Below are 25,860 nucleotides of genomic sequence, written 5' to 3'. Positions count from 1 at the left end.
AGGCCACATTCAATCAAGTTCTGTTTCCTTCAGTCAGCACCTGTCTTCTATAAAAGGACATGAAATATGTCTTCATTCAAATGCAGGATTATTACTATTCATATATTATCTAAATGACGCAATGAATTATTCAAGACTGGTGTTGAATAATCTCTCACGGGATCTAAAGACACACTTGGTTTTAGAAATTCTTTCTCATTAAACATTTCACTCTTCAAATCAAGCCATACTTGCATTTCAGTGGCTGATGCAATACAAAAATCTAAGTGTAATAATCTGGTATTTTTTCACAGTTTCCTCAGACAAGGCCTTGACAATCCCTACATAGTCTGATTTGAGAAAGAAATTTCTGAGATTGGATGCTCCCACCACAAGATTTCTTGCTTTGTCTGGTGATGAGAAATTCTGGGAAAGAATTGATAAAAGATCTTTACTAGTCCTTGAAAGGTTACAAGTTAGAGTTATAAAATGCAGGGAAATTATTGGGAAAAAAATACAAAATAAACTTTGGGGAACATAAAATTGGGCTTAGTGCATTGCTGTTGAGTTTGTTCAGAATGAACGCTGTGCTCCTGAAACCACTTTCCGTGCTTTAACTGAGAGAAAGCTTAGTGAAACATACCCATTACCAAAAGCTCATATGCTGAACTACCGTAAAGAAGGCGAGATACATAACTTTTCACTGTCTTTTTTTTGCCCCTAACATTCCTGTTCTTTCACATCTCGCTGGAGCAAGTCATTGGTTTGCCTTTCACAGATGTGCAGAAATATTGCCCCCAGCAGTACTCCTAGAAATGCAGTTCGGAAGATTTGCTTCATGTTGACTGCTGAGAACAATGATCACCTCAGTAAAACACTGATAAGGAAGAGTGAAAACAGTGTTTCCAATGCTACCAATGACATGTACAGTGTTGCTAGACAGGCCTGTTTCATTCCTGATAGGTATGATCTCCTGATGCAGAGTCACTGAAGGCCCTGAAGACCTTCTGTGAAGAGCAGTCCCAGGCATTGTATTTAACTAGTTCAGGCAGCTGAGCTTTTCCGAAGCTATCAGGCGGAGACACAGAGTGCTGTTACACGAAACGATCTTCTCTAAACCAATATCTGTTCTCTCAGAGATAAGGACAAGAAACGTAAAATTTTTCAAAGCCCCATTAATTTTATTGGTTTTAACCTGTGCTATGACATGCTTGATAAGAGCAGTGTATTTCATTCTCTTCATTGTTGTAGCATTTGCAATCTTCAGCTATTCTTCACGGTAGGTACAAGGCGATCCACACTGAGAAATGCAATGCTGTGTTAAGGAAAGATTGCAGCAATTCTCATTTTTCCTCCTTTCCTTTATCTGTGTGTTCTTTACTTCTGCCAGCAGCCACAACAGCTGGCACAAATGGGCACGAATTCTAAAATGGGCACACACAGAAGTGGTTTCATGTTTTTCTTACACAGTTCTGCTTCACTTTTTGAAAGATTGATTGCATTACAGGCTTTGCAGATAGTCAGAGTGCTCAAAACCAACACTTGAATCAGAGATCGTCTTGACAGGTCAGCTCTGCAAATCTTTGTGTGCATTCAGGGCTTCTATCCTTCAGACAACTGTTCTCTCTGTGTTTGGTCTTAACTTTATCAGAAGCAGGGGATCACTTTGCACAAACATGTTCACCCTGTTCCACCTTGCTCAATGCCCAGAATACAAGCCAGACCCCAAAACAACATTTCTTTGTTAAATACAGCTGCCACAAAACCTGTTTTGGCATCTCACAAATGTTTAGGCATGACACCAGTTCCAAAAAAAGTCTCAAACCTGAGGCCACCCTTACCTTTCAAGGACTGAAACTAAGAATTGACTAAATTTACATTAAAAAAAGCTGAAGTCCCACACGCCACCTCTCAGTTCACCTCTTCCCCTGCATGACCTTCCAGCCACTACACCAGCCTTTCTCCAATAACTGCTATTCATACTGATGCTCCACTGACTTCTTGGCTCCAAAAATTGCGCTGGCCACTCTCTAACCCCATGTGCCCCTTTCCTACTGACTCAAGTGCAGGCAAAAAGCTTTTAGGCCAATCCCACAGGCAGCACCAGGACTCTTTCAATACACTTTCTGCAACCCCACAAACCACCGCACACTCCACCTGATGGTCTTATACAGGGTCCTTTCAGGCTCTTGTCCATGGGTGTTCATGCTGAAATGATGTTATGCCAATAGGTGGGATGAACAACAAAAAAATATTTAGTCCAGAATTTCACTGCCATTTTTGTGATCTCACAGAAATGCACTAAACTTTGCAAAAAGTTTCTTTGCATAAAGGGAAATTGCCATGCAGACCTTTGACTGACCTGTTATGGCTGGCTGTACATACATTCTTATCTAAAACCCCCTCTTTCTGGCAGCTCACTTACCAAACACAGCCTGTTTCCTTCCTATTTATCTCATCAGCAAAGATGAATGGATGGATGGAGCCTAGCTATGTCTGCTCCTGATCTTTCCTTTCCAACTCTGATCTTGGCAAGCAATAGCACAGCTCAGGTCCCTCGCTCTCCCCCTGTGATGCAGGCAAGCCACATACAACAAGACTAGGAATTTACAGAGGCTGCCTAGGGCTGAATGACAAAACCTAGAGAAGCCCTTTCAAATATCTTTTTTTTTTTTTTTCCTTCTTTTTTTCTCTCTCTGACCCAGTGGAGAAGACTCTGCATTCAGGGTGATAGGAAAAAGTATAGAGGAAAGCTCAGCACATGGCTGTAGAAGACTCAGGGACTCCAGGAGGGCTCTTAAGGGCAAAGCTCCACCAGGGCCCTTCCTTATCTACTTTGCTCTAGAGCACTTTAGGCTCTTCCTATTGTGGCTTACGGTTTCCTGCACTTCTCATGTGAGAACTGAGGGCATCAGATTAGGAAAGCTAGGAGTGAGGAGGATGACATAACTCTCTGGGACAGTCTCTGGTGAAATGCATAAGACCTGGCAGACCTGCATGTTATATATGTATACAGAATGTACACACTATGTACGTGTAGATAAGGGCAATCTGTAACAATACAAAGATCTAAAGAATAAGTGATGTATTGGACTTGGTTTTGAGCTCAGTAATATCACTAAAAGGCAGGAAAACTCCAGTGCTGTCAGTAAAGTTAAAGCCACAGAATATATGAGAACAAATGAGAGAGATCTCACAACTACAAGTTTTGTGTAAGCTTACTCTGCAAACATTCGTTCTACTACGCTTACAGACTGAGAAAGCAAAAAAACCCCAACTTCTTGGAGCCAGACTCTTCGTGTATTTTAAATCAGGTAAAATGAGCTGGTTTAATTCATAATGCAAGTCAAACTGGCAGTATAAGACCCTCTTTGACAGTATGAATAAACCCCACATAGACAAAGATAAATAGAAGGGTGCTGCATGCAAAATGAGAGTGAAGATTGTTAGACACATGTATATTTTATTAAGAGGCATACACTTCTCCTACATCAGGAGTAACCATATAAATCATGAGACCTCAGCTCACAACCATTTAACAATCTTCTATAAATACCAACTAAAAATATTCACCTGAAACACATTTGTTTCAATTCACTTCACTGTGCCTATAAATAATCTCCTTGTCAAACAGGAACCCATGCTGATCCACAGATTACTCTACTCAGTCCACACAAATCACTCCTTGCAATTTCAATAAAACACTCAAAGACTTTGAAGAATCGTAAATAAGCAAAGGATTAATAAACTCTCCCAATTAATCCTAACTTAGAGTTCCCTATTTATGCACGCCTAAACCACAGCATTCATCAGATTTCTCAACACCTGTCCTCCAGGTGGATGCTTACCTGAGCTGTTGGATTAGATCTTCCCCTTCTTTAATAACATTAAGGGTAGCATCCAAGGTGGCTGTTTGTTGCTGCTGAAACTGCTTGATAAGCTCCTGAACTGCATCCACAGAGTCAGCACAGACATCCTCTAAGAGCTCCTTCTGCAGATCTTCCATCCATGTCCACAGCTGGGAAGGAGGGGAGGGAAATATAAATCAGAGAGGGATTGAGATTTAACCCTTTTGCTCTCTAATTCCAGATCAGTAAGTATTAACTAGGGCTGTATGTTTCACATGAAAACTGAACGAAAGTTGCTAAAAACAAAAAGATATATTGGTTATTGATTCTGGTTGATGCAATTCCATTTCAAGCAACAAAGTAAGATAAATATAATGTCAGGGTTTGTTTTGGTTTTTTTTTTTCCCAAACCTAATGTGCATTTCAGTTTTTTTATATGACAATAAGTAATTACATTATTCCGATTAACTCTTTACACAAATAACAAATTACAATGCCCTACAGCTGTGATAACCTAACCCTTTCAGGAGATGTGTGCTATCAGCTGCTATTAATTTCACACACAGCTGAAGCCTGTTGCAGAACAGACCTAAAATCTTTGGTGTGTATGTATGGTACTGACTGAAGTCTAGCTGTGCCTGCTCAGCTATGCCTTCCCAGGCAGAAGGTTTTGTGGAGGGTTTGGTTTGGATTTTTTTTTTGGTTTGGGTTTTCTGTGCATTTCCACCACTTACCCCCCTCCTCAAAATGCACCTCAAACTCTGCTTTTTAACTTTGGGAAAATCCAAACGTAGGAGATAGCAATATCACCAATCCCATGCAGATCCATTAATTTTAAATAGTCTTGACTACCAATTTCAAAACAACAACAACAAATCATTTGAGTAAGTGCTTAGATGAGAATTTCCAGCCAGCTGTTCATCAGAGATCTGGACAGTGGCAGGCAAGCCCCAGCAGCCTCTTGTTGGCTGTAAAGGCTTAAAGCAGACAGAGGTTTCCCCTTTAAGCTTGCTGTGAAAAGTGAGTGTAAAATTGCACCAACTGAGCTGGCAGTCTGCCAGCAAATCCTAATGACTCCACCAGAGAGACTATTTTCTGTGCCATGCCTGCCCCATTAACCCACATTCTGCTGGTATCTTCTGCAAGGTAGCAGAGAAGTACAGGAGCGGGAAATGACACATTGCACAGGGGCGCTGGGAAATGTCTAAGGCCGTGGTGCCGGTGGCAGCAGGGCTGCACTTCTGCCTGCCGTTCCAGGGAGCTGCAAAGAAGTTTGTCTCAAAGGGACCTAGAGGTACACATGAAGCAGACAACAGACGTTGTGTGGGGGTGGCAAAAGAGCTGGTGAAAATGTTCCTGTTCAAAATGAGGCACGCTGGATCCCCATCCTACAGGATTTCTTCTGAGACTGTGAATTCTGCATGTCCATGTAAAACGAGAGGAGGAGAGGAACATCTTAAGTGCCGTCTGGCAAGGCTTCTCACGATTAGGGTCCAAACCTAAGGCCGGTCATCAAATGTTACATTATACGCACGCTACTGACTTCAAGGATATCATGCTGATCTAAACCAAAATCAAAATCAGAACCTATCCCAGCACTGCTCATAATATCAGAAAAGGGAGAGCCCAGCTCCCTGTGCTATGTCCCCACCTCCGCTACCGACTCTTTGCTTGACTCTTTGCTTTCAAAAACAAGTTTTAAAACATATGCTTAATTTGAAGGCTTTTCAGTTAGATTTTCAGAGTCAGCTTTGAATATTTTGGGTAAACGCCTCTGTTTATTCATAAATAGCATAATCATAATGGCCTACCCTATTACTGGCCTGAAATGGAATGTCTTTGCTCAGGTTATTTACATATTTTCACATTCTCAGGAGAAAGACATGATATAAAAAGGCAACTATTAATGACAGAAACAAACATAATTAAGTGGTCAGGCTTGTGAAATAAATGAAAGAATGAAAACATATTTAAAGAACCAAATAGAGAGCTTTTTCATTTGTGGCCTGAGGTCCACAGGCTGAACTTTGGGAAGCCACCATAAAGGAAAATGCATTAATGCCTTTATATACTAATTACATTCAGACTTTTCCTGGTTTTGATCTGATTCCTGCACCCACTCAAACAGTAGGGACAGCTGGACTGTAACAGGCGAGGACCAAGTTGTTCAGGAATATTACTTTCTCTGCTTATCAGATCTTCAAGTAATAGAGCACTTTGTAAATATAGAAGAGAAAAATGGCCATGCATATAAATCATCCTTCGGTTTCAAGTTGGGAAAGCCAGTAGTTTTTTAATTTCTTGCTGTTGTCATATTTCATTTTTTCACTTAAGGTAACAAGAAAAGCTCGGGGAATTTCCTTTACAAAAATGAAAGTGAAATTGAGAACTTGCTTCATTGTTAGGAATATGCTGTTTTCTTGAAATTATCATGTTAGAAAGGGCAGAGGAGAAAGTTTCCGATCCCCCACTGTGACTTCAGAGGAAAACCCTGTTTTCAAGTGTCTCCAGAACCCAACTTTCAGCAGCAGCCAAAAGGATTTGGACATTTAAGATCCTAAGTCACTTTTTGAGAACACTTCTAAATCAAAGCAGTTTTGAAATACTTAAACTGTACTGTACCTGGAACCGAAACACTCATTAATTCAGAGAGCACTCAAATGTATTATTTCATATTAGCTTCAGATGTTTCCATTAATGACCTCTGATTGTAAGGATTTGCATAATAAAATCTATCAGAATCTAGGTCAACCTTGACTCGGAGGCCTTTAATCCTTTAGACTCCACCAATCCCTGGGAAATCCTAATACAAAGAATCAGTCAATATTAATAAGATTAGGACAATCTTTCAGGAACAATTTACAACAGGAACCTGATTCAAAAACCACCTAGGTTATGTGCTACAGCTAACAGCACCTGAAATAAATTACTACCAAGCCCCACTTGTGAATGCCACAGCAATGAAAAGATGAACTGCAAGTCACTGCAACACCAGAGTCAGAATCACAGCTCAGGAAAATCAGTCCCTATAGGGCTTGATGTTTAATTCCAATGCAACCGTTCAACTGATTTAAAAAAATCCTATTAAAACCCCCTATCACCAGATAACTTGTGCATTTCCTAATTCATGCTGCAACCTACTCTGAACAGCTAGCTAGCTTAGACTGAGTGAACTGTTTCAATTTTTCATTGAAATTTGACATATTACACAGGACAACTTTTCTCTCATATTTGCGGAAACTGACTTTCTTCTTTTATTCTTAGCATGAGCAAAATTTGTGAGCACCTGTCCCATTCACATACATACTCCAAACTACTGCTAATGTATCACTTGATCCTGTACAGGAGCCGTATGTAGATGCATGCAGACATTGCAAATACTAACACAATATTTTCACATCCAGCTGTGGTGACTTTCACTAAGCTTGCCAGTGCTGCGTATGTCCAGAAAAGGAGATAATCTCTGCATTGTATTACTTAACATGTACTAAACCAAAGATACAGAATCCTGGAAAAAATGAAGAAATAACACAAAAAATAATTTTTGTTCTTCCTTCAAGATGATCTATGCTTTGGTATGATTAATTGGATATGGAAATACTAATGCATTAGTGGTAAAACCTGAATTAAGTCCATGAGAGAGATCCAGCCACAAATCTGACTCATGCAAACTATGTCTAAAAATGCCATAGTTGTCAGCTACACAGATGTCTAAGGCAAATACCCTAAAACGTCCATGCTGAAGGTCCATAGAGGCTCCAGAATTGAGGCTGTATTTATCAAGGTAACCATGGCTTTAGATAAGAAAAACAATTCTCTTCTGATTACTAGACCAGTGGAAAAAAAGAATGACCCCCCTCCCCTTCTTTTGGGGGAACATTTGGCCCCTCTCATGCATTTTAACAACTTCTGTGTCTTCCTTGGCTATAGAACACAGGCAGTTTCCCTCCATCCAAGAGACAATGTATCTCTTTATTCCCAGCTATTTCATCTGATGCAATACCCTTCATTTTACTCAAGTACTTAATGAGACCACTTACTGGAGGTTTGAAGGACATCTGTGCCTGTTACCTAGAAATTAATGCTTCTAACTTAGAGCAAGGGACCACTTTAAACAAAATCTAAAATCTAAAGAGATTGCTAAGAAAATCTTGCCTGCGTGTTTGGAATAACTATTAAATACCCAGAGTCTATAGTCTGCTTTTTGCAAATGCTAGAGATGAGTTTTAATCCACTCAAAACCAGTTTAAAAACACTGAGTAATGGGAGCAGTGAAAAGCAAAGAACCAGTCAGTTCAATCCATGACAATTACCATCATACATTTTTGCTAGTTGTTCAAAACAAGGATGTTAATGGAAACAAGCAACTTTCCAGGGTATATGTTCTACCCCTTTGCTATGTCAGAGAAGTGTCATGTCTTGCAGTACAGGCCCCAAAAGGATGCTCATGCCAACTCAGTAAAGTGAACATCCATCACAGCAAGGAAGGCTACAGCAGAATGCAGAAGAATTTAGTGAAATATGGAGACCCTCTTTTCCCACCTGATTTGCACTGTTTCCACTCCATGAGTTGTGACATAAGTGTGCAGAGACCCAAGGGCAGGTTGAGAAAAAAACCCAAACATAAACATAATTGCTCCAGCGAGAGATGTCCATCAACCCTATTTTCCTCTGCTACTATGCCAGGCTTATACAAACCTATTCTGAGCAGTAACATCTATCTTTTTCATAACATGCATTAGGAAGTCACATAGTCCCCAAGTTCAGGCTAATTTATAGCAGGACTTCAGCCTGTGCTTATGTTTAAACACCTGTTCAAGTGCTGTTGTGAATCTGGCTTCACTGCACACCCTTTAGGAAATTGCCTTTTCTACCTTGATTTTGCCGCACTAACATGGTGGAGATAATAAAACTTTTCAGCACAATTAACCTTCATCAGCTGATATTTATTCACACTTAGAATGCATCCAGTGCCATTTCAGTTGAAAGAACTGATGGTTGTTATAAATTGGAAACATATTTCAACAACCTTTTCCAAAGTCATATTCAAGGTCTCGTAGAAATGTCAACAGAAACACAGAAAACAATGTATGTAATGATGAGCTGTAATGTGACCACATGCCACCAGTGAAGTGTCACACAACGACACCATACCTAACACAATGTGGGCTATGACCAGACACTACATATGAAATGCCACAATATGTGACTTCCATGGTAAGATACAGCTGATGAAACACCTTCCTGCAAGAAGTAACGTTGTCAGATACCACCAAACTGGTTGGGAAGAGATGACGAGTGGGGAAAAAAGGGAACATTCTGTGAAAAAAAATCTGATCTCTTCCTAACCTCTTCCTTGCTTTTTCCCTCTTCCTCGCCAATTTCTTGACATTCATCCTTGGTTGGACTGCATCTAGTGCTTCTGTATGCTGACACTTTTTAATTAGTAACCTTGCCTATGGCAAAAGGATTTGCAATGCCTAAACATCTGATGCTTTTTCCAAGTCCTGTATGGACCAGATTGATAGAGCACAAAATAATCTCCTCTCAAGGGAAACATGATTTGGGTAGCTACGCTTACATCAGGGAGTGTGTAGATTCCCAGCTCAAGGTCATGTAAATGTAATTCAGGGACTATTCCCTCTAGAAGAGAAAGTTGGCTTATAACTGAAGAATCAGATGTACATGTTCTGTGCTTCTTCTGCTACCATTATGAATTGCAAAACCATGTTCCTCTTCTAGTATAAATTTAATGTAAGTTATTTGTAATTATGAATCTGGATGTAGTTAACTTCAGTAATTGTAGTAAGCAAATCAAATTCTGCACTTGATCATATTGATAACAGGCTTGGAGAAGTTCTTCCTACATCAGCAGATTTACTCAAATTTACACCAATGTAATACAGTACAATTTGGTGCAGAAGGAGCTTTCCATAGCTGTAAAATACATACTACAAATTCAGCAATTTACTTAAATGCAGGAGCCATTACATTTTCCTCTAAATTGTTCACTGGTTCTAAACCTTTCATTACTTCTCAAACGGGAGTTGTGCTACCTCTTCCCTCTGTGCTTTTTTAGTGACTGGCCATATCACTTGCAGTCTTACGCTGATCTGCTGCTTTGAGCCTTTTGTGCAACTTTGTGCACTACACCGTAGGAATCTCAGAAATAAATCACTTGTGACAATTCTGAATCATTCTGAAACTTGCTAAGGACTAAAAAAACTGTGGTACCTTTCTCTAACCAGTCTTATTGGATCCATCAGCTTGAACCACTACAGTGACACTAACCATTTTTAAACTAGTGGTGTAGACTCTGTTGTGTATGTGTACTTAAAGCATAACAGAATATGTCTTTTGAGTGATAAGTGACTTACAGGAGTGTCCCTGTATGGCTTTGATGAAGATTTACTCAGTACGCAAATTATCACAGGCACTGGCTGCCCACTCTGTTGCCTTTGTACATGGCAGTAAAAGTTGCAAGCCCACACAGTAGAACTGGGAGAAGCTCATCTTCCTCAGCTTCAGGAAATTGGGAAAATGGGCTGTAATATGACTAATAAAAGGGTGCCTTATAAGAGTTGGCACATCCTATTTAATGGTGCTCATAAAACAACCTTCGAGCTGCAGCATGAACCACTGTTACGTGGGGAGCAAGGCATACGGGCTGGAGACTTGTCTCCATAACACATGAAACACATGCAAGTGCCCTCAAAAGCCAATGATGGTATTTGAGCAAAGCCACGCAGTCAGTCAATAGGCTGGTGAATGGCCTGAAAAATGCAGATAGTAAAGTGTGAAGTTAAATGCAGTCTATAGGAATCCTTTGGCTAGCACATGGCTGAATGATGGAAAGAACTTCTCTTCCATGCACCTGCCCTTGCTTTGCTGCAGGTTCAACTTCCTGTCATTTGGTTTATGTGGCTGCATTTACAAGCATTTAATTCTTATGACCTTAATTCTGTCTCACAATTTTTTGCCATCACAGATGGCAGAATTTTATTCACTAGCGGTCTGGCTGTGCTTCAAACTCCCCTGCTCAAGAGCGGGATGTGCTGCCAGGATACTACAGCTCTCTTCATTCCCAGCTTCTTAATCCTTCATGAAAAAACCTTGCTTCTAGACAACAAATGGACAGGAAAGAGGGGCATCCCACACCACCCCAGCTGTCCTGGTTCCTCAGTCCCAGATATTTGGTAGCTTTACAGACAAGATTTAACTCTGCAAAGAAACCACCAACATGAATGACTGGTGAATGTTTGCATTCTGGTCAAAGCCACAGTCTATGCTCTGGAGTTGGAGAGGGATTTGCTCTTATTTTGCTGCTTCATGGTAATTGATTGCTGATAACTCAGAATGAACTTTTACATAGCTCACAGAAAAATAATGCTTGTTATACCAGCAAAGCCCTCTCTACAGCCGCAATTATCAGAATGAAACAGTAAACTGGCAATGTATCTCCCTTCTCCAAGGGACCTGCCATCCAGGTGAAGGACTGCACACACGTTACCTGCATGTGCAGCTCTGGCAGTTCATGTCCTCTGCTCTCTGCCTGCAAATCCACCTCTGATGGGAATATCATCATGTTTAGGAACTGAGCACTTTTTTTAAAAAAAAAAACAACAGCATTTACTTAATCTGTTATAAAAGCATTTGCGTTTTTCATCCCCTTGTCTTGTGATTTCTCTACTTGTAATACTCCCCCGCCCCCAACTACACTGATTCAGCTCCCAGCAAAAACAGTGTTCATACTTGTAAGAGGCATAAATTTAAGGTTTGATGTTTCACAGCCCTGCAGTGAGAGGAGGGGCAGATATTGTCAAAGACTGATTCTGTATGCTGCTTTGTATGTATCTCAGCTGTTAATTTTATCCCACTGAAGGAACAAAATTTCTAGCTTTTGAAAAAGGCACGTGGTGCTTCATTCTAACCCTGAAAAGTGCTAGGATGTGAAATGGCCAGTCACTGAATATTTTATCAGCAGAGAGCCAGTCTGGGTCATTTTAGTGGTTTATGCTTTCATTGCTTTCTAAACCTGGCCATAATATGAGAAAAGGAACAAAAGTGCTGTCCAGGACAGGGGTAATGTGTAAGTGTGTAAGACAGATACTTTGTGGTAGACATGTTCTGGGAACAAGACCTTTTCAGGACTTCTACAAGTTGCCAGCAAGTGGAATTGCTAAACTGACTATCCCCTTCATCACAAGTCTCTATTATCTAATGGGCGATTGCTCTGAAATGTCAATATTAACAGTTAAAATCAAACAACAAATTATTAAGTTCAGTAACATTAACTTTGAATCCTGGGTCAATTTACAATGAATGACAGGATTATACACTATGTCCCAGAACCAGTGTCATGTTTGCTCCATGATTAACTTTGGCAGATTCTGTCAACTCTTCTGACGAGAGTCAACAGCAGCCGACCTTAGCCCCATGAGCTTTCTGCTCCTTGCTTTCCAGCAACTCTGCCACAACTTAAGTGCCAAGCTCCGTCAAAATTAGTGACCTACACTGAAATAATCTTCTAATCATGATATTCAACCGAAGCAGAGAGAATTTAATTTCACAGGTCTTGGTTATCAAGTAAAATTAAGTTAGCAGTGCCTGCAATAAAACACTGTTACTGTTCCTAACTGACAGGGTAAACCCACTCCCATTACTCACTTGAGTAACCCCACTGGTATCTATGGGGTGACCAAGGTGACCTGCTGAACACAAATAATTTAGGTCTATATAGGAAGTTGCCTGACGCTTAATGGTCCAGGACGTTGCTCTCAGTTTCTCATGGCCTTATCAGACAAGCTGTTCAGAGTGAAACATTCCATATGAGGTATCTGCCTAAGGCTGAACTTGATGAATTTCTAGGTAAAAGGTCCAGAATGAGAGGAAGGGGAAAAAGGAGTTACTTTGCCTGTGTTAGAAAAGGAGTCTTATTTCTGCTCACATGAGATGGTCCAGACCCTCCACGCTTTTAAGCAAGGGTTTGAAATTTTGCAGAGTTTAGCCTTGATGTAAAGAATATACATTATGTCATCCCTGTGAAAATTTGCCCAAATTTGGTCACTCAGAAGACCTCTGCCAAGTTCCAGTTTGCACATGTTCAGTAAGAACCTGTTAAGAGTTTGGCAGTTCATTTTTCTCAACATTAAATATTTCCTGAGTATACTCATCCCCCCCATTCTGTGGGCCAGGTAGACCTGGCAGGCTCCCCATGGAACTGCAAGCACCAAGTACCTCGTCCTATTGCTCTTCTGACCTACCAAGGGCCAACAAAGCACAGGGCACGTGACCTGAAACCACACTACTGCCTCTCTTGCTTTTTGCTACTGTCTTGCTGGACTCAATGCAACACAAAAGCCACTTAGAAATGAGAAACCTAGAGTGGTAAAACATGCTTTTCATGCCCCAAAGAGCTATGAAGCAATTGCAGAACTGCTTTGTTCAGGTAAGACCCATATACTGTAAATGGATCAAGTTCCCCCTTGTTCTTAAATTAGCAACTGCATTATCAGCCAATAATACAACAAGTAACACAACAAAGCTTTACTTCAGTTATATAGAGAATACACTGAGGCATGTATACTTGCTCTTAAACACCTACATTAATCCTAAAAGCTTAAAATCCTGCCAGTGAAGCCAAGAATGTACTTGCATGTGGATATCACACAGAGCTATCTATGTGTAGCCTCACCTCAACACTTATTTGACCAAAGTAATTCCCAGGCTTTTCTATGCTGTTGTTTAAAACCCCAGCACTGAAGCTGTATAACAAACTGCTGGCAGCGTATTTCCTGCCACTTTAAGCCAGGCAAAACAAAACTATGATTGCTAAATGGAGAAGAAAATCTGTATGGAAAGTAAAGACATTTACAAGATGCTGTCATCATTTAATTACGCAAGAGGATTTTACAAGTTTTTAATGGAAATAGTGACAGTGTTCTTTTGGGTCTACATTTTTATACTTGGAATTGTAAAGTACACTGCAGAACCGTAAGTATAAAACTGTGAGACCAATGTAAAAGATTACGATTCAGACAATGAATTACAAGATGTTTTTATTATTTGCCTTGAGGTTCTTGAGTCTTCAGGGTGTGATTTTATCACATCTGCAACCTCTTCTCCAGGAGGCTCAAAAACTATTCCCTTTTAAACTAAATGAAATGACAGCCAAGAATCTTGTATCATCATTTGATCCTAGCAGCTGAGAGCTCACAGAAAGACGTCAGCTATCATGAGATTTGTGATAAAACTGCAAGATCTGACAATCTTGCCAATAATTGATTCAGATCTGAAGTAAGAACCTGAATTCAATCGCACTTAATCCTGAGAGAAATGATTCAGGTACAAGTCTGTTGAGTGCATTTATCCCACTGATAATAATTTATAACTTTACCCTGCCATACAGATAATTGGATTTGATTCCCAAGGTACCAGGTTTCTGCTCACACCATCAGGAATGCCTTAGCCTAAAAGGGTATGAAAATATTGGCTATAAACTAAGAGAGCATAATGAATACTGTAGGACAGTGGGACACACAACATCTCTTTCATAGGCATAGCCATAGGACCAGTACATTACTCCTGAGTTAGGACACTAACAATCACTTAGGGGACTGCTCTAAATTTAAGCCTCTAAAATGCTTTTACCATACCAGAAAGTCATCATTTCAGCCTATTGCATGTATTGTTAAGTAAGGCTACTTTAAAAAAAAAAAATTAAAATTATTGTTATGCTTAATTGACAGTCTTTTTCATATTCCTTCAACTGTATAAGTCAGTGTTTAGCAGAAGCAATCCTCTTAAAATGCTTTCACAGGAAATGAGCAGTGATTAGAGTCTACTGTAGTATAAAAAGGCCACTCTTAACTTTCATTGCTCATGGGATATCCGGATTTAAATGACTCCCTAATTCAACACTATATATTGTCCTGAAGAAATTCTAGCAAGGCAGATTACAAAAGGAAACATTCCTTTGACAAGATCACTTTTTAAAAATGGGAGCTGTTAGAAGTTTCTCAGGTGCTGGGAATCTGAGCAGTCACACCTGGGGATGAAGAGGTGGGCAGAGTACAGGTGAAGCAGTGAGAAGTTCACAATCAATGTACTCATCCACACCTGGGAATTACCACATCAGAAATGCAATTCATCTGTGCTAGGAAGACAGTCAGAAGCAACATGTTTGTTGCAGGAAGATATTTAGAATATTTCCATAAAAGCAATGTCAGTAAGACTGATTCTTTCTACTTAATTCTTCCTTTCACCAGTTCTGTCTCAGTAGATTAATATATCAAGAAATAGTGAGAATTTGGAAAACTTAGATGAAAAATACATCTAGGCTATAGTGTCCTGCATTATTGCCAAGAAAACATAAAGGGAACCGTTTATTAATTTCCAAGGACATAAGAGAAACAGTTGTTAATAGTTTAAGAAATGGTTTTAAGAATGGATTAAATGAATAATGATGGTTATTATTAAGTAACTAATAAAGCCTTCTAGAATAATGCATGTGTTAAACATGTTAACATGCCAGCCAAACCGCTTTCTCCTTGCCCCAAGACACTCCTAGATGATGGGTTTGGACGGGCATAGTACACTCCAGCATCAGGCACAGCGTGGCAGGTAGGAAGGGCAAGGTTGTTCAGGGAGGCATGTGTCAGCGCTGTAACTGGAATGCTCCTGCTAAAACAGCAGCAATGGATCTCAGATCTCCCTGGATTTTACTGCTGCAGCAAAAGGATTTTTTTGCCCTGACATCTGTTATAATTTAAATCTGTTATTCCAAACTCTAACTCAACTAAAAGTGCTACTGACTCAAAGGGAATTTTGCTGATAAATCCTAACTTTAAAATTGGAATCTAATGTTATCTTTGTTGTTTGGGACTGAAATCCCAGCAAATGCAGTGAATTTATTTTTAAGCAGTTTCATAAAATGAGCGTGGATGGTGCAGATCTGACCTAGACAAGTGCGCAAGTGGCTAGAGTAAGAACCAGCATTTGGTTCAGCCCAGCACTGTAGGCTGGGAGGTCTCACCAGGGCTGAGTACATTTCCTACTCAGAGCCCAGGGAGGAACCAACTGACATCAGTTGGTTGGAAACAGAGAAAGGACATAATACTATCATAGGCATGGTGGCAAAGGAAGGACATCTGTATTTCTTAATTTTTGAGGAATCCAGCTGTTTTAAATTCATATTGAAGAATGACAGTTACATTGGTTAACTTGCCATTTTACAATATACGTGAAGGGCCAAGCAAGACCAAGCAATGAGTCATTTCTACTTGAGCCAATCTATTTATAACATAAAAAGGCAAATACAGATCCAAACATGTGCTAAGGCTCTCTTGTTGTAATGCTTTGCCCTTTGCACCAGTTCCCCCCAGCAGTATTTGGTTACTTCACTGTGTCTGTGGGGATCCCCACAGCTGGCAGACAAATACTAAAACCACAGCAATTTCCTCACTTATTATTTTTGGCAAAAACTGAGGTATTGGGCTGTGTGACTCCCACCAGTGCAGAAAGGTGTCATTGAAGGAGGCAGTGACACACAATGAAATTCAGTGAATCTGCAGAAAATCAGTGTTTGGCCCCCCACAGGAGTGAATTAACACAGGGGTAAGCGACAACTTCCTTTCTCTTGCAGAGCTACTGTGCATCCTTCAACGTTGGGGAACTGCTGGAGACTGCAATAACTTTAGCAGCCTCTTTACACCCAACCCAACGCCTGTCATTCATTCTGATGAATGTGGATTCTTGGGTCCACCCTGGCTTTGCTGATGTTCCAGTTGTATGCTACAGCTGCCTCGACTGTCCCTTGAGAGAGGCACCCAGAGTCTGTCCACTGTGGATCTCCACAAAACCAACAGCAAGTACTTACCGAGCTTTCAAAAAAGGCATCACAGCACCAATCTGTCCCATGGGTAAACATCAGTGAGGCACAGATTTAGGGTTTACTCTCAATATCTAGTAAACAGCATTGATGCTGTCACAGAAGACTGGTTTTTTAATAGTATCAAAAAAATGTGCATTTTTATACATCTGTATTTCTATACATCAAAACAGGGCTCATTAAAACTGGGTGAGTGGAGCAGACAAATTCCTTTCTTGTTGAAGAAGGGTAGAAGTGAGTATAGTGCACTGCAATCCAAAACCCTTCATACAGAGAAGCTCTAGTTCCCAAACCCAAATTAGGCTACACAGTACCAGTAATCATCAGTAGAAATTTAGGTGATAGAAAACATATTATACTGATAACTTCCTGGATTCATGCCTATCTTTGTGTTACTAGTCACCACCTGCATAGGTGAAGGGAGGTTAATCACAGTAGGAAACTGTTATGAAATAATTTTGACTAAGGAAATAACCAATTAAGTTTCCCCTGCGGCAAACCAGCAAAGTTGCAAGCGTTTGAGCTACTCTGGAAACAATAGTACTATTCACAAGCTTAAAGTAACTAGATTTCAGTATATTGCAGAAGCAGGATGTAAAAGGAAAACCATGTATCAACAGCTATAATGGACACACTGTAACTCCATCTTCCATATATATATATATATATATATATATATGAACATGTGCATACACCTTCTATTTAAGGAGGCTCCCCAACATGCTGAAGCCGGCTATACACAACTTGTTTGTAACATGTAAATCAACAAAGACAGGGAAAGCTTTCAGCTTCAAAGAGCATCTTTCTGATCAAGTGTGCTTTTGCAAACAGATGCTATAGAGCATGAAAACAACCATTCTAACTAATCCATCTCTCTCAGCAGAAACCCTATCTTTAAAAGTCACTCATCACTGAATGGCCTTTGGTTTGCAGAAAAATGTGAAGTATGCTTTAATTACATCCCCAGTGGCCTCCCATTTGATGTCCTGTCCACTGTATCTCTGGCGAGACAGCCTTATCTCTGGATATTTTTCAATTACACTAAACAGCATTTATTCAGGTCCTCACTGATTCACTGTATCAGTATGTGGCTATTTGCTCTTTAACTGTAATTTTGAAAGTGAAGCCTGCCTCATTAAACAACATAAGATATCCAGTAACACTTAATAATAATGGCTACATTAATTAACATTACGTTCAAATGGAATCCCTCTGAGGATACATATCACACTGCTAGCATGTTTATACCTAATGTGTTAATATCAACTCATATTCTTACAAGAGAATTCTTGCTTTATAACAATACATTCTAGTTGTGAATTAAGCATCGCTTGATATGTTGGATATACTGTCCCTATATTTTAGTGTACTATATCATTCATATGTTTCATTCACATTTTATTTCCTCTTTACAATAGTTAGTCACATGCACCAAATGAGCTGGATTATCACCCCTGTGTGGTGAAGATGCCTTTTCAACGTCATCTGAGTTTTCAGAGTCAGCCTCTTGCAGCACTCTGCAATACACAGAAAAACTCCCTCATGCACATCTTACCTCTTTGGTGTGGGTATGGAAGGAGACTGACATGTCCAAGAGAAGTTTCCTCTGTTCCACCCTCCGGACAAAGTCCTGAATCCGTACTTCCAGATGCCGAGCTGCTTTATAGATCTCTTCAGGGTCACATTCCCCAGTCTGAGCCAACTGCTCTGCAGCCTCCAAAAGCTTGTCTGCATTGGTGTACGTATTCTACCAGCAAACAAAGCAAGAAACGGAGTATGAGTAATACAACTGTGGCAAGTAAACCCCTGAAACAGGCTGTTTATACTTTCAACGGCATGAAAGCAAGTGATTACCAGAGTTTTAAAACAATAGTAATAACTTCTACTGGCACTGCCATTTGTGAAAGGAGAATGTCTAAAGCCACATAGGCTAATCCCTAAGTATACATGAAATAATTTCTCATTTGAAACACGCCACCACAGCCCAACCCTGCCAGGCACAGCAACATGACTGTGCACTTGTTTATTTCCAAGTCCCCTGGAATTTCTCAAAGACAATATAATGAAGCAAGTGGGACTAACCACCTCAGAAGCCTACGGTGCCTCACGTTGACACTTGGCTACAAGCTTGTTGCAAATGCCTCCCAACAGCTATCACATTACAGCATGTAATCATGTTAGCCAGAGATGTCTCAGCCTCAGGAAACATTTGCCTTTCACTGGCTTTTGTGAGATATCTTGAGAAGACCGTGTCTTTAAGTTCCTTCTATGTTTTTTCCTCTTGTCTACTGTTGTGCATTGTTTCTAAACAGAGTAAGACTATTTGGTTAGCTTGCAGCTGCCAATATATAATGCTCAGATTGCTTTAGAGGGGTATCATTTCCAGTTTGTCTGAGGCACATACCTGCCCTCCATTACATCAGAATTTGAACACTTCACCATCCTGAACAGATCTACGCCATAGCCATGGCCTTTGTGATATGAGATGTATTACCCCTACTTTACAGAGAGGGAACTGAAGAGTGCAGAAGCTAAGCGATGTACCCAAGACATGCCAGACTGTGGAGGAACAGAGGTGAATTCCATCAAACTTACCTCAGCTTTCCAACTACCTGCCCATCCTTTCTCTCCCTGTTCCACATTTCTGGAAAACACCACTGAACTAATATACCAGAGAGTCTCATAAATAACAGCAGAAATGGAAAGGAAGTGCAGTCATCTTCTCCATAGCCATGGAGCTATGGTTTAGTCAGCTATGTTTAGCTAACTAAACATAGCCAGCCCTTGCTGTCATAGAAAAGCTTTCTTCACTCATTTGAGGCCAATAGCTCTGTGGCATTTAACACTTAACAAAAATAAGGAGAGACAAAGATATCGGCTTCAGGGTGTTTCCAGTACCGGGTGAGATCTTCAGAAATGCTTGATGTTGGCCTAAGACTGCTCCCACTGGGAATTTTAACCTCCCCATCAATAGAAGCAGAATTGTAGCACTTTCCTTTTCAAAATCCTACTGAGAATCCTCCTCGGTTTAAAAATGCATTAACTTGATGCGTATACACAAAATACCTTTGAACACTGTGGACACACATGTACTTCTGAGCATTAAAGAAACACTGTCAAACATAAAAGCCATGAATCAAGTCATGTTGTTCTTACTTAGATAATATCTTGCTGCAGTCAATAGTTGTTGCTTGAGAAAATATTCAATACAAAGATGGAACACTGGCCTCCAAGTGTTTAATGGGGGAAAATATTTCCAGTTATAAAAAGCAGAAAGAAAACAGCTCATTCACTGTTCATTTTCCCAGTTTCTGAGGGATGACTATAAATATACAGTATTTGCATTTCTCCTTTTGGACTGTGAAGAACATATTCTAGACAGTTTTGTTACCAATAGTAAATTTTTATTCCCTCACTTTCAGGCCATTGCTATAATGGTTAGGTTGTTAACAGCAGCAAAACATTATGTTTTAATAATTTTTTGGAAACCTCTTTAGCTGAGAATTTGTAAAAAATGTTCCATTTAATATGATCTGAGTTAGGGTCCAGTTTCACTTAACAGCACCCTTTCTGAATGATCCTCTTCCAATAGTATTTGGAGCAAATGCCAAAGCTAGCACTATTTTTCAAAGTCTACTCTACTGTAGGGTTTTTCACACATTACCACTACAACAGCTCAAACACCAGTCCAGCTCCCTGGGGAGAAGGCTGTTCCTTGCTTTATTTATAATACTTAGTATACTTTTAAATGCATTCACCCTCTGCTTATGGCACAGATTTGGGACACAAACATCTTTGTTGAAATACAGTATGAATACAGCTTTGCTGCATTTGTCCCTGACACACTTATGTTCATCTCTGCTGAAAACCATTACAAGTTTACTGACTCCAACATGTGCTGTACCTAATTACATCTAGATGAGGTGAGTTCACTAATACATTGATCAGATATAAATATATTGCATGGTGAAAAGGGTATAGGCTGAGCACTAAACTTTGGAGAAAAAGAGTGCAGATTGGCCTCAACAGAGGCTCTGGCCACACTGCACAGACAGTAGAGGATGCAACAGTCCTGCAGCAGTCCCTTTGTATCGCACAAGGTTCTCCAAAGGCAAAGGGCATTTTCTGCAAGGAAGCTGGCTGGATGTGGAAGGAGGCACACGCAGTGTTTCCCCTGGGCTGTGCCAGGCACTGTCGGCAGGCAGTGATGCTTCCCTGAAGCATTCATACCTAATTTTGGACACATTTGCATAAATGTGTCATGCACAAGAAGCCTGAAGCATTTTAAGTATGGTGAAATTTTTGTTCACCTTTTTTTCGATCTTTGTCCACTGAGTTCACAGCTAAGTGTCTGGGGTTTAAAAACAGGTGCAGTTTATGATAGGAAAAATACTAATGGCTTTATCCCCGCCATTCTAGAAGGAAGGCCTGGTGTTGAGAGATTTCCAGCTCACTTTTGCAGATTTCATAAGTTTAGATACATTTCAGATAAGCAACCACATTTGGGAGTTAACCTCACTTGCCTTGAACTCCAGAGTTTGACGTATTCATGAAAGGATTGTCATCTACTGTCCGATAAGATATAAACACAGCACAGGCCAAATAAGCTAGAGGTTAGTTGTTTGGTGAGGGCCTGCTCTACTTTTGTTCTGTTCATTTGCTTAAAGTGCACTTAAATCATATCAGTTGTTGTTACACATACCAAATATTTTCAGGTACATCTATTTCTCTACAAGAGCTGAACTAAAGCTATGTTGAACCCGAGAGCTTCATCCTGGTTGGCACTATAGTGCTGCACTGCTTGCCTGCTTCGTACATTTTCATCCTAAGCTTGTTCTCTTGTTAGTAAGATCTTCAGAGCACAGACCCTTACTTCATTTGTTTGAAGCGCTTTGTACTCCTTTGGCATGACATAAACCTGGATCAGGCAGGGTGAGAATCCAAGACAGAATTAAGTCTCATGATGAAGAAATGCATATGTCTCTTTGTCCTGCTACCCCTAGCCAGATTCTCAGCCCTTCTGAGATCTGGCAGGATCTACCGGGAGCACAGGATCTAGGTACATCTCCAAACTGGCATCAGGATTCAAAACTTTGGAAGAAGGTAAGAACTAATGCAACTGTAGAAGGAAATTTTTGCTACCAGAAGAACAACCATGGCTGTCCCCTTTTCTGAAATCGCAGACCCCTGGAAGGTTTTCTATGGCATCCCAAAGAAGGTGACACCAAAAATGGCTAATCCCTCCAGAGGGGAGATCCCATGAAGAATCTCTCCTCTGCATCTGTGGAAATTAGTTCCTGTCAAACAATAATAGCATGAGTTGCACAGAAAAAGAATCCATGAGTTACAAAATTACATGCTCTCTGAAATTTTAGGATTGTGTGGCATTTTTTCCTAACATTGCATTAGCCCCTCAGAGAATTGTCATGTGCAAACCCTTGAAATTCTCAGTGATCTGCTAACTGGCATTACATATTTCTGCACTGTTTCAAGCACAAAACCAACTTCCATCTCAAATCTCTTAATAATCTTTCTCTATTAATCTTTGCATAATCACCTATTTCAATCATGAAATCTGCAAACACAAGAAAATGAAACTGCACGCTTCAGGTTTCAGAGTGGAAATGGCTGTAATATATGCTTTTGGAGTGCATTTTAGACGGAACCAGGAGGCTTTCATATCTCTTCTGTTTCTTGCAAATAACAAAAAAGGAACACCATTATGGAAAAGAAATAGATAGCAAAACCCATACAACAATCCCTACCACAATTCAGAATCAGAGGTGATTGTTCTCTTATCCCATGGCAATATTTACTAACAGGATTCCCCATAACTTTGGTTCATTAATTATTAACAGTTTGATATTCTGTAGCAAGTTGAAAAAAATGATTTATGAAAAAGCTGATGTGAAAGTTGCCTGTTACATTTATCATGCTTTTCTTTGCATTTCAGACCAACAAGCTCCAAAACGTCAGGATCCATTTCCATCTCTGACCCAGGTAGCAGATCTCAGCCAAGATTCTATCGTGTCTCCAGATTAACGCATATGAAGCCATCGCTGCATTGGAAATCCACTATCCAAACACAGCTCTTTCAGCAAACTGCCTAAGAGATTTCCTTAAAGTTGAAACAAACATTATTTTGTCCATAATCTTTGTGCCAGAGAAGTGCTTCGTCAACTGTTCTCTCCAAGTCTTTTTAACCCAGAGCAGGAGTTGCCCTGATTCTCAACATCAGAGAGCATTGGCTGCATGCAGTTTGTGCTTGGCCTCACGTTACACAGAAAATAGCATTGCAGTGCTCAGTATAAACCAACGAAAGGGCCCCAATTCTGGTGTGAAAGTATTTGACCTTTTTTTCCTAATTAAAAATAAAGAAATAATTAAATGAAGAAATACTGAATAATGCATCAGTTAATTCTTGGACTGATACAAGGTTAGAGGCAGCAGAACAGAAATATTTTGCCTTTCTTATTTATGATATGTATTGCAACCTCAAGAAGTCTAATATCTTAGTCACTTAGAAACAAATTAGAATGGAATGCAATAGGATAGTTCAGTTGGAAGGGACCTACAACCATCATCTAGTCCAGCTGCCTGACCACTTCAGGGCTGACCAAAAGTTAAAGCATGTTATTGAGGGCATTGTCCAAATGCCTCTTAAACACTGACAGGCTTGGGGCATCGACCACCTCTCTAGGAAGCCTGTTCCAGTGTTTGACCACCCTCTCGGCAAAGAAATGCTTCCTAATGTCCAGCCTAAACATCCCCTGGCACAGCTTTGAACCATTCCCACGTGTCCTATCACTGGATCCCAGGGAGAAGAGACCAGCACCTCCCTCTCCGCATCCCCTCCCCAGGAAGCTGTAGAGAACAATGAGCTCACCCCTCAGCCTCCTTTTTTCCAAACTAGACAAACCCAGTGTCCTCAGCCACTCCTAACAGGACATTCCTTCCAGCCCTTTCACCAGCTTTGTTGCCCTCCTCTGGACGCGTTTAAGGACCATACCATCCTTCTTAAATTTAAACAAAAAAACAAAAAACAAAAAAAAAGGAAACGTACCAATCATATGTATTTGTGTTTTCACTGATCCTTCCCCACATTTTTAAGGCATTAATCATTTTAGTGCAGCATTTTGGTTTCAACCCAAGTGCATTTTCAGAAAACGATTCCACGTAGTTTTCCCTCTACTCCTAGCAACTACACTTGTAACTAGTTTATTGCTGCATGTTTCTAGGCAGATTACATCAAAAATAGCAGTGTCTAATGGTAGTCCAGGGCAGAGTTTGTGCCCTAAGTCTGGACAACTTTTTTCCAGAACAATCTCCCCTTGCACAGTATTTTACAGCTGTTTATTATATTTGGGAGGTTTTCACGGTTAACTGTCTCCAATATCTCCAATGTGTTGTGAACCATGCCAATCAGCCAGGGAAAGACGTTTGGTTGTACGCATCAGGAGAAACATGAGGTAGGGGAACAGGGCAGGTGATCAGATACATTATCGCCTTAAACACAAACTACATACCCTAGACACTGCACTTCCTAAGTATATGTTTAGATATGCTGAAGAGGAATGAGGCAGCACTGGTTTGCCTTATTCTGTATTAATCAAGTTCTGGGGCTGCGAATGGCAGTTCCAGGCAAAGGTTCCTCATATTGATTCAGAGAGCTTTGTCGCCTAGGTTTTAGCATGTAAAAGGCATAGAAGAGATAGCATCTCTAGAGGCCAGTAAGTACTGACTAGAGAGAGAACTTAGATGACTAGCTTAGATCTGATCATCTTGACTAAAAACTAGTGATGTGAATCCCATCTTATGCCTGCAGGCTGAAGCTTAGGAGACTTATTAGGCTTTCTCTGATGTGATACCTCCTTTAAGTTCTTTAGAGTCGTGACTCGACTCTTCAACACCAAAGATGAAATCTCAGTATTATCACTCCTGCTGTGAAGATGGGATGTCGAGACAAAGTTCAAAGCCTGATCCATCTCTCCCTGAAAACAGTAAAAAGGATCTTACTGACTTCAGTGAGAACTGGGTCAACCTCCTAGCCATTTACTCAAGATCGCAGGAGGAGATAAAAAACGGCAAAGGGCTAAAAACAGAACTCTGGAGGCCTTGTATCCTTCCTTGTTCTGCCCACAGACAGTGGGTAGCATTCCTCCCTGCAGAAACTACAGCACAATTCACATTTGCAGAATGATAATTATGGAGCTGATTCTGTATTTCTTCTCAATCCTTATAAACTATTGTTATCCTTAATTATGAAGCTCAGTTACTGCTATCAGATTCTTTGCTCAAGCCACTTTGTTAAAATTAGCTCCAGCTTTTTGTTTAGGTTAAGCGATCTCACAGTCAGGCTTTTGTGGAGAATTACATCTTCAGTAACTTGATATTCTAAACCTAAAATGAGTGACCACAATGAAGCATTTCTTTGATAAATAAATCTGGGGTTTAAGGAAGCATCCATCTTTGTCAAAATTCCTCCTCCCTTAAGAAGGGCAAAGGCTAAGTGCACATGATGATCTAATGTAAGACGTGATTTTATTCAGTTTGAATTTCACATAATCAAATCAAGACCTATATTCTTACTTGTGCTCTATTGCTCTAATTCAAAACAGACTTACCAGAAATTACAGCTACAGAAGTTAAAGGCAGAACACCTCTCTGAGGTCATGCAGACACTTGCTCTGTCAGTACAGGATTGTTCCCTACTGTACACTAGAACGGAAACTTCTTCAGACCTTTTTAAAAAATATCCAGGTTAATGAAGTTTCCATCAACTTCTTCTGCAGACTGTTCTTCCCTTAAATATGGCAGTACATCTTAAGTTTTTCTTGTCATAGTTTTGCCCCAGTTCTCCTTGCGCTGTCCTTCCTGAAGTTTGAGCTCTACAAATACTACAGCCTGTTATATTCATCTTTTGATGCAAACATAAGAACATGACTACCTTTAAATGAATGAATCACATTTATTTAACAAATGAGGGTCTAAGGTAAGTTTGTGAGTGCAAGCATGTGTGAGTGTGTGTCCAGGTACCAACCACTTGACAATTTCAACAAAATTACTACTGTTATCAGAACTGCATCTATTTGCAAACACTGTCTAGGAACCAGAGTGCCTGGAATGTCACCTATGCTTTAGCAG

At 40.2% G+C, this 25,860-nt stretch overlaps 1 protein-coding gene across 1 annotated transcript in view; it reads right to left on the bottom strand.

Moving 5' to 3' along the window:
- LOC104833332 (kalirin-like) overlaps positions 1–25,860 on the bottom strand; it is a 164,411-nt gene that overhangs the window by 3,638 nt on the left and 134,913 nt on the right. Inside the window, exons 11-12 of the mRNA XM_010569924.1 lie at positions 18,272–18,463; positions 3,828–3,997 (exon numbers count right to left, since the gene is read on the bottom strand). Of these exons, the coding sequence (XP_010568226.1) occupies positions 3,828–3,997; positions 18,272–18,463 (362 nt within the window). The remainder of the gene's footprint in view (positions 1–3,827; positions 3,998–18,271; positions 18,464–25,860) is intronic.

Source organism: Haliaeetus leucocephalus, unplaced genomic scaffold (assembly GCF_000737465.1).
Source record: "Haliaeetus leucocephalus isolate CR32 unplaced genomic scaffold, Haliaeetus_leucocephalus-4.0 Scaffold1, whole genome shotgun sequence".
Lineage (NCBI taxonomy): Eukaryota > Metazoa > Chordata > Aves > Accipitriformes > Accipitridae > Haliaeetus > Haliaeetus leucocephalus.
Note: the sequence above shows the minus strand (reverse complement) of the source record. Positions and strands in the feature narration are given on the sequence as shown.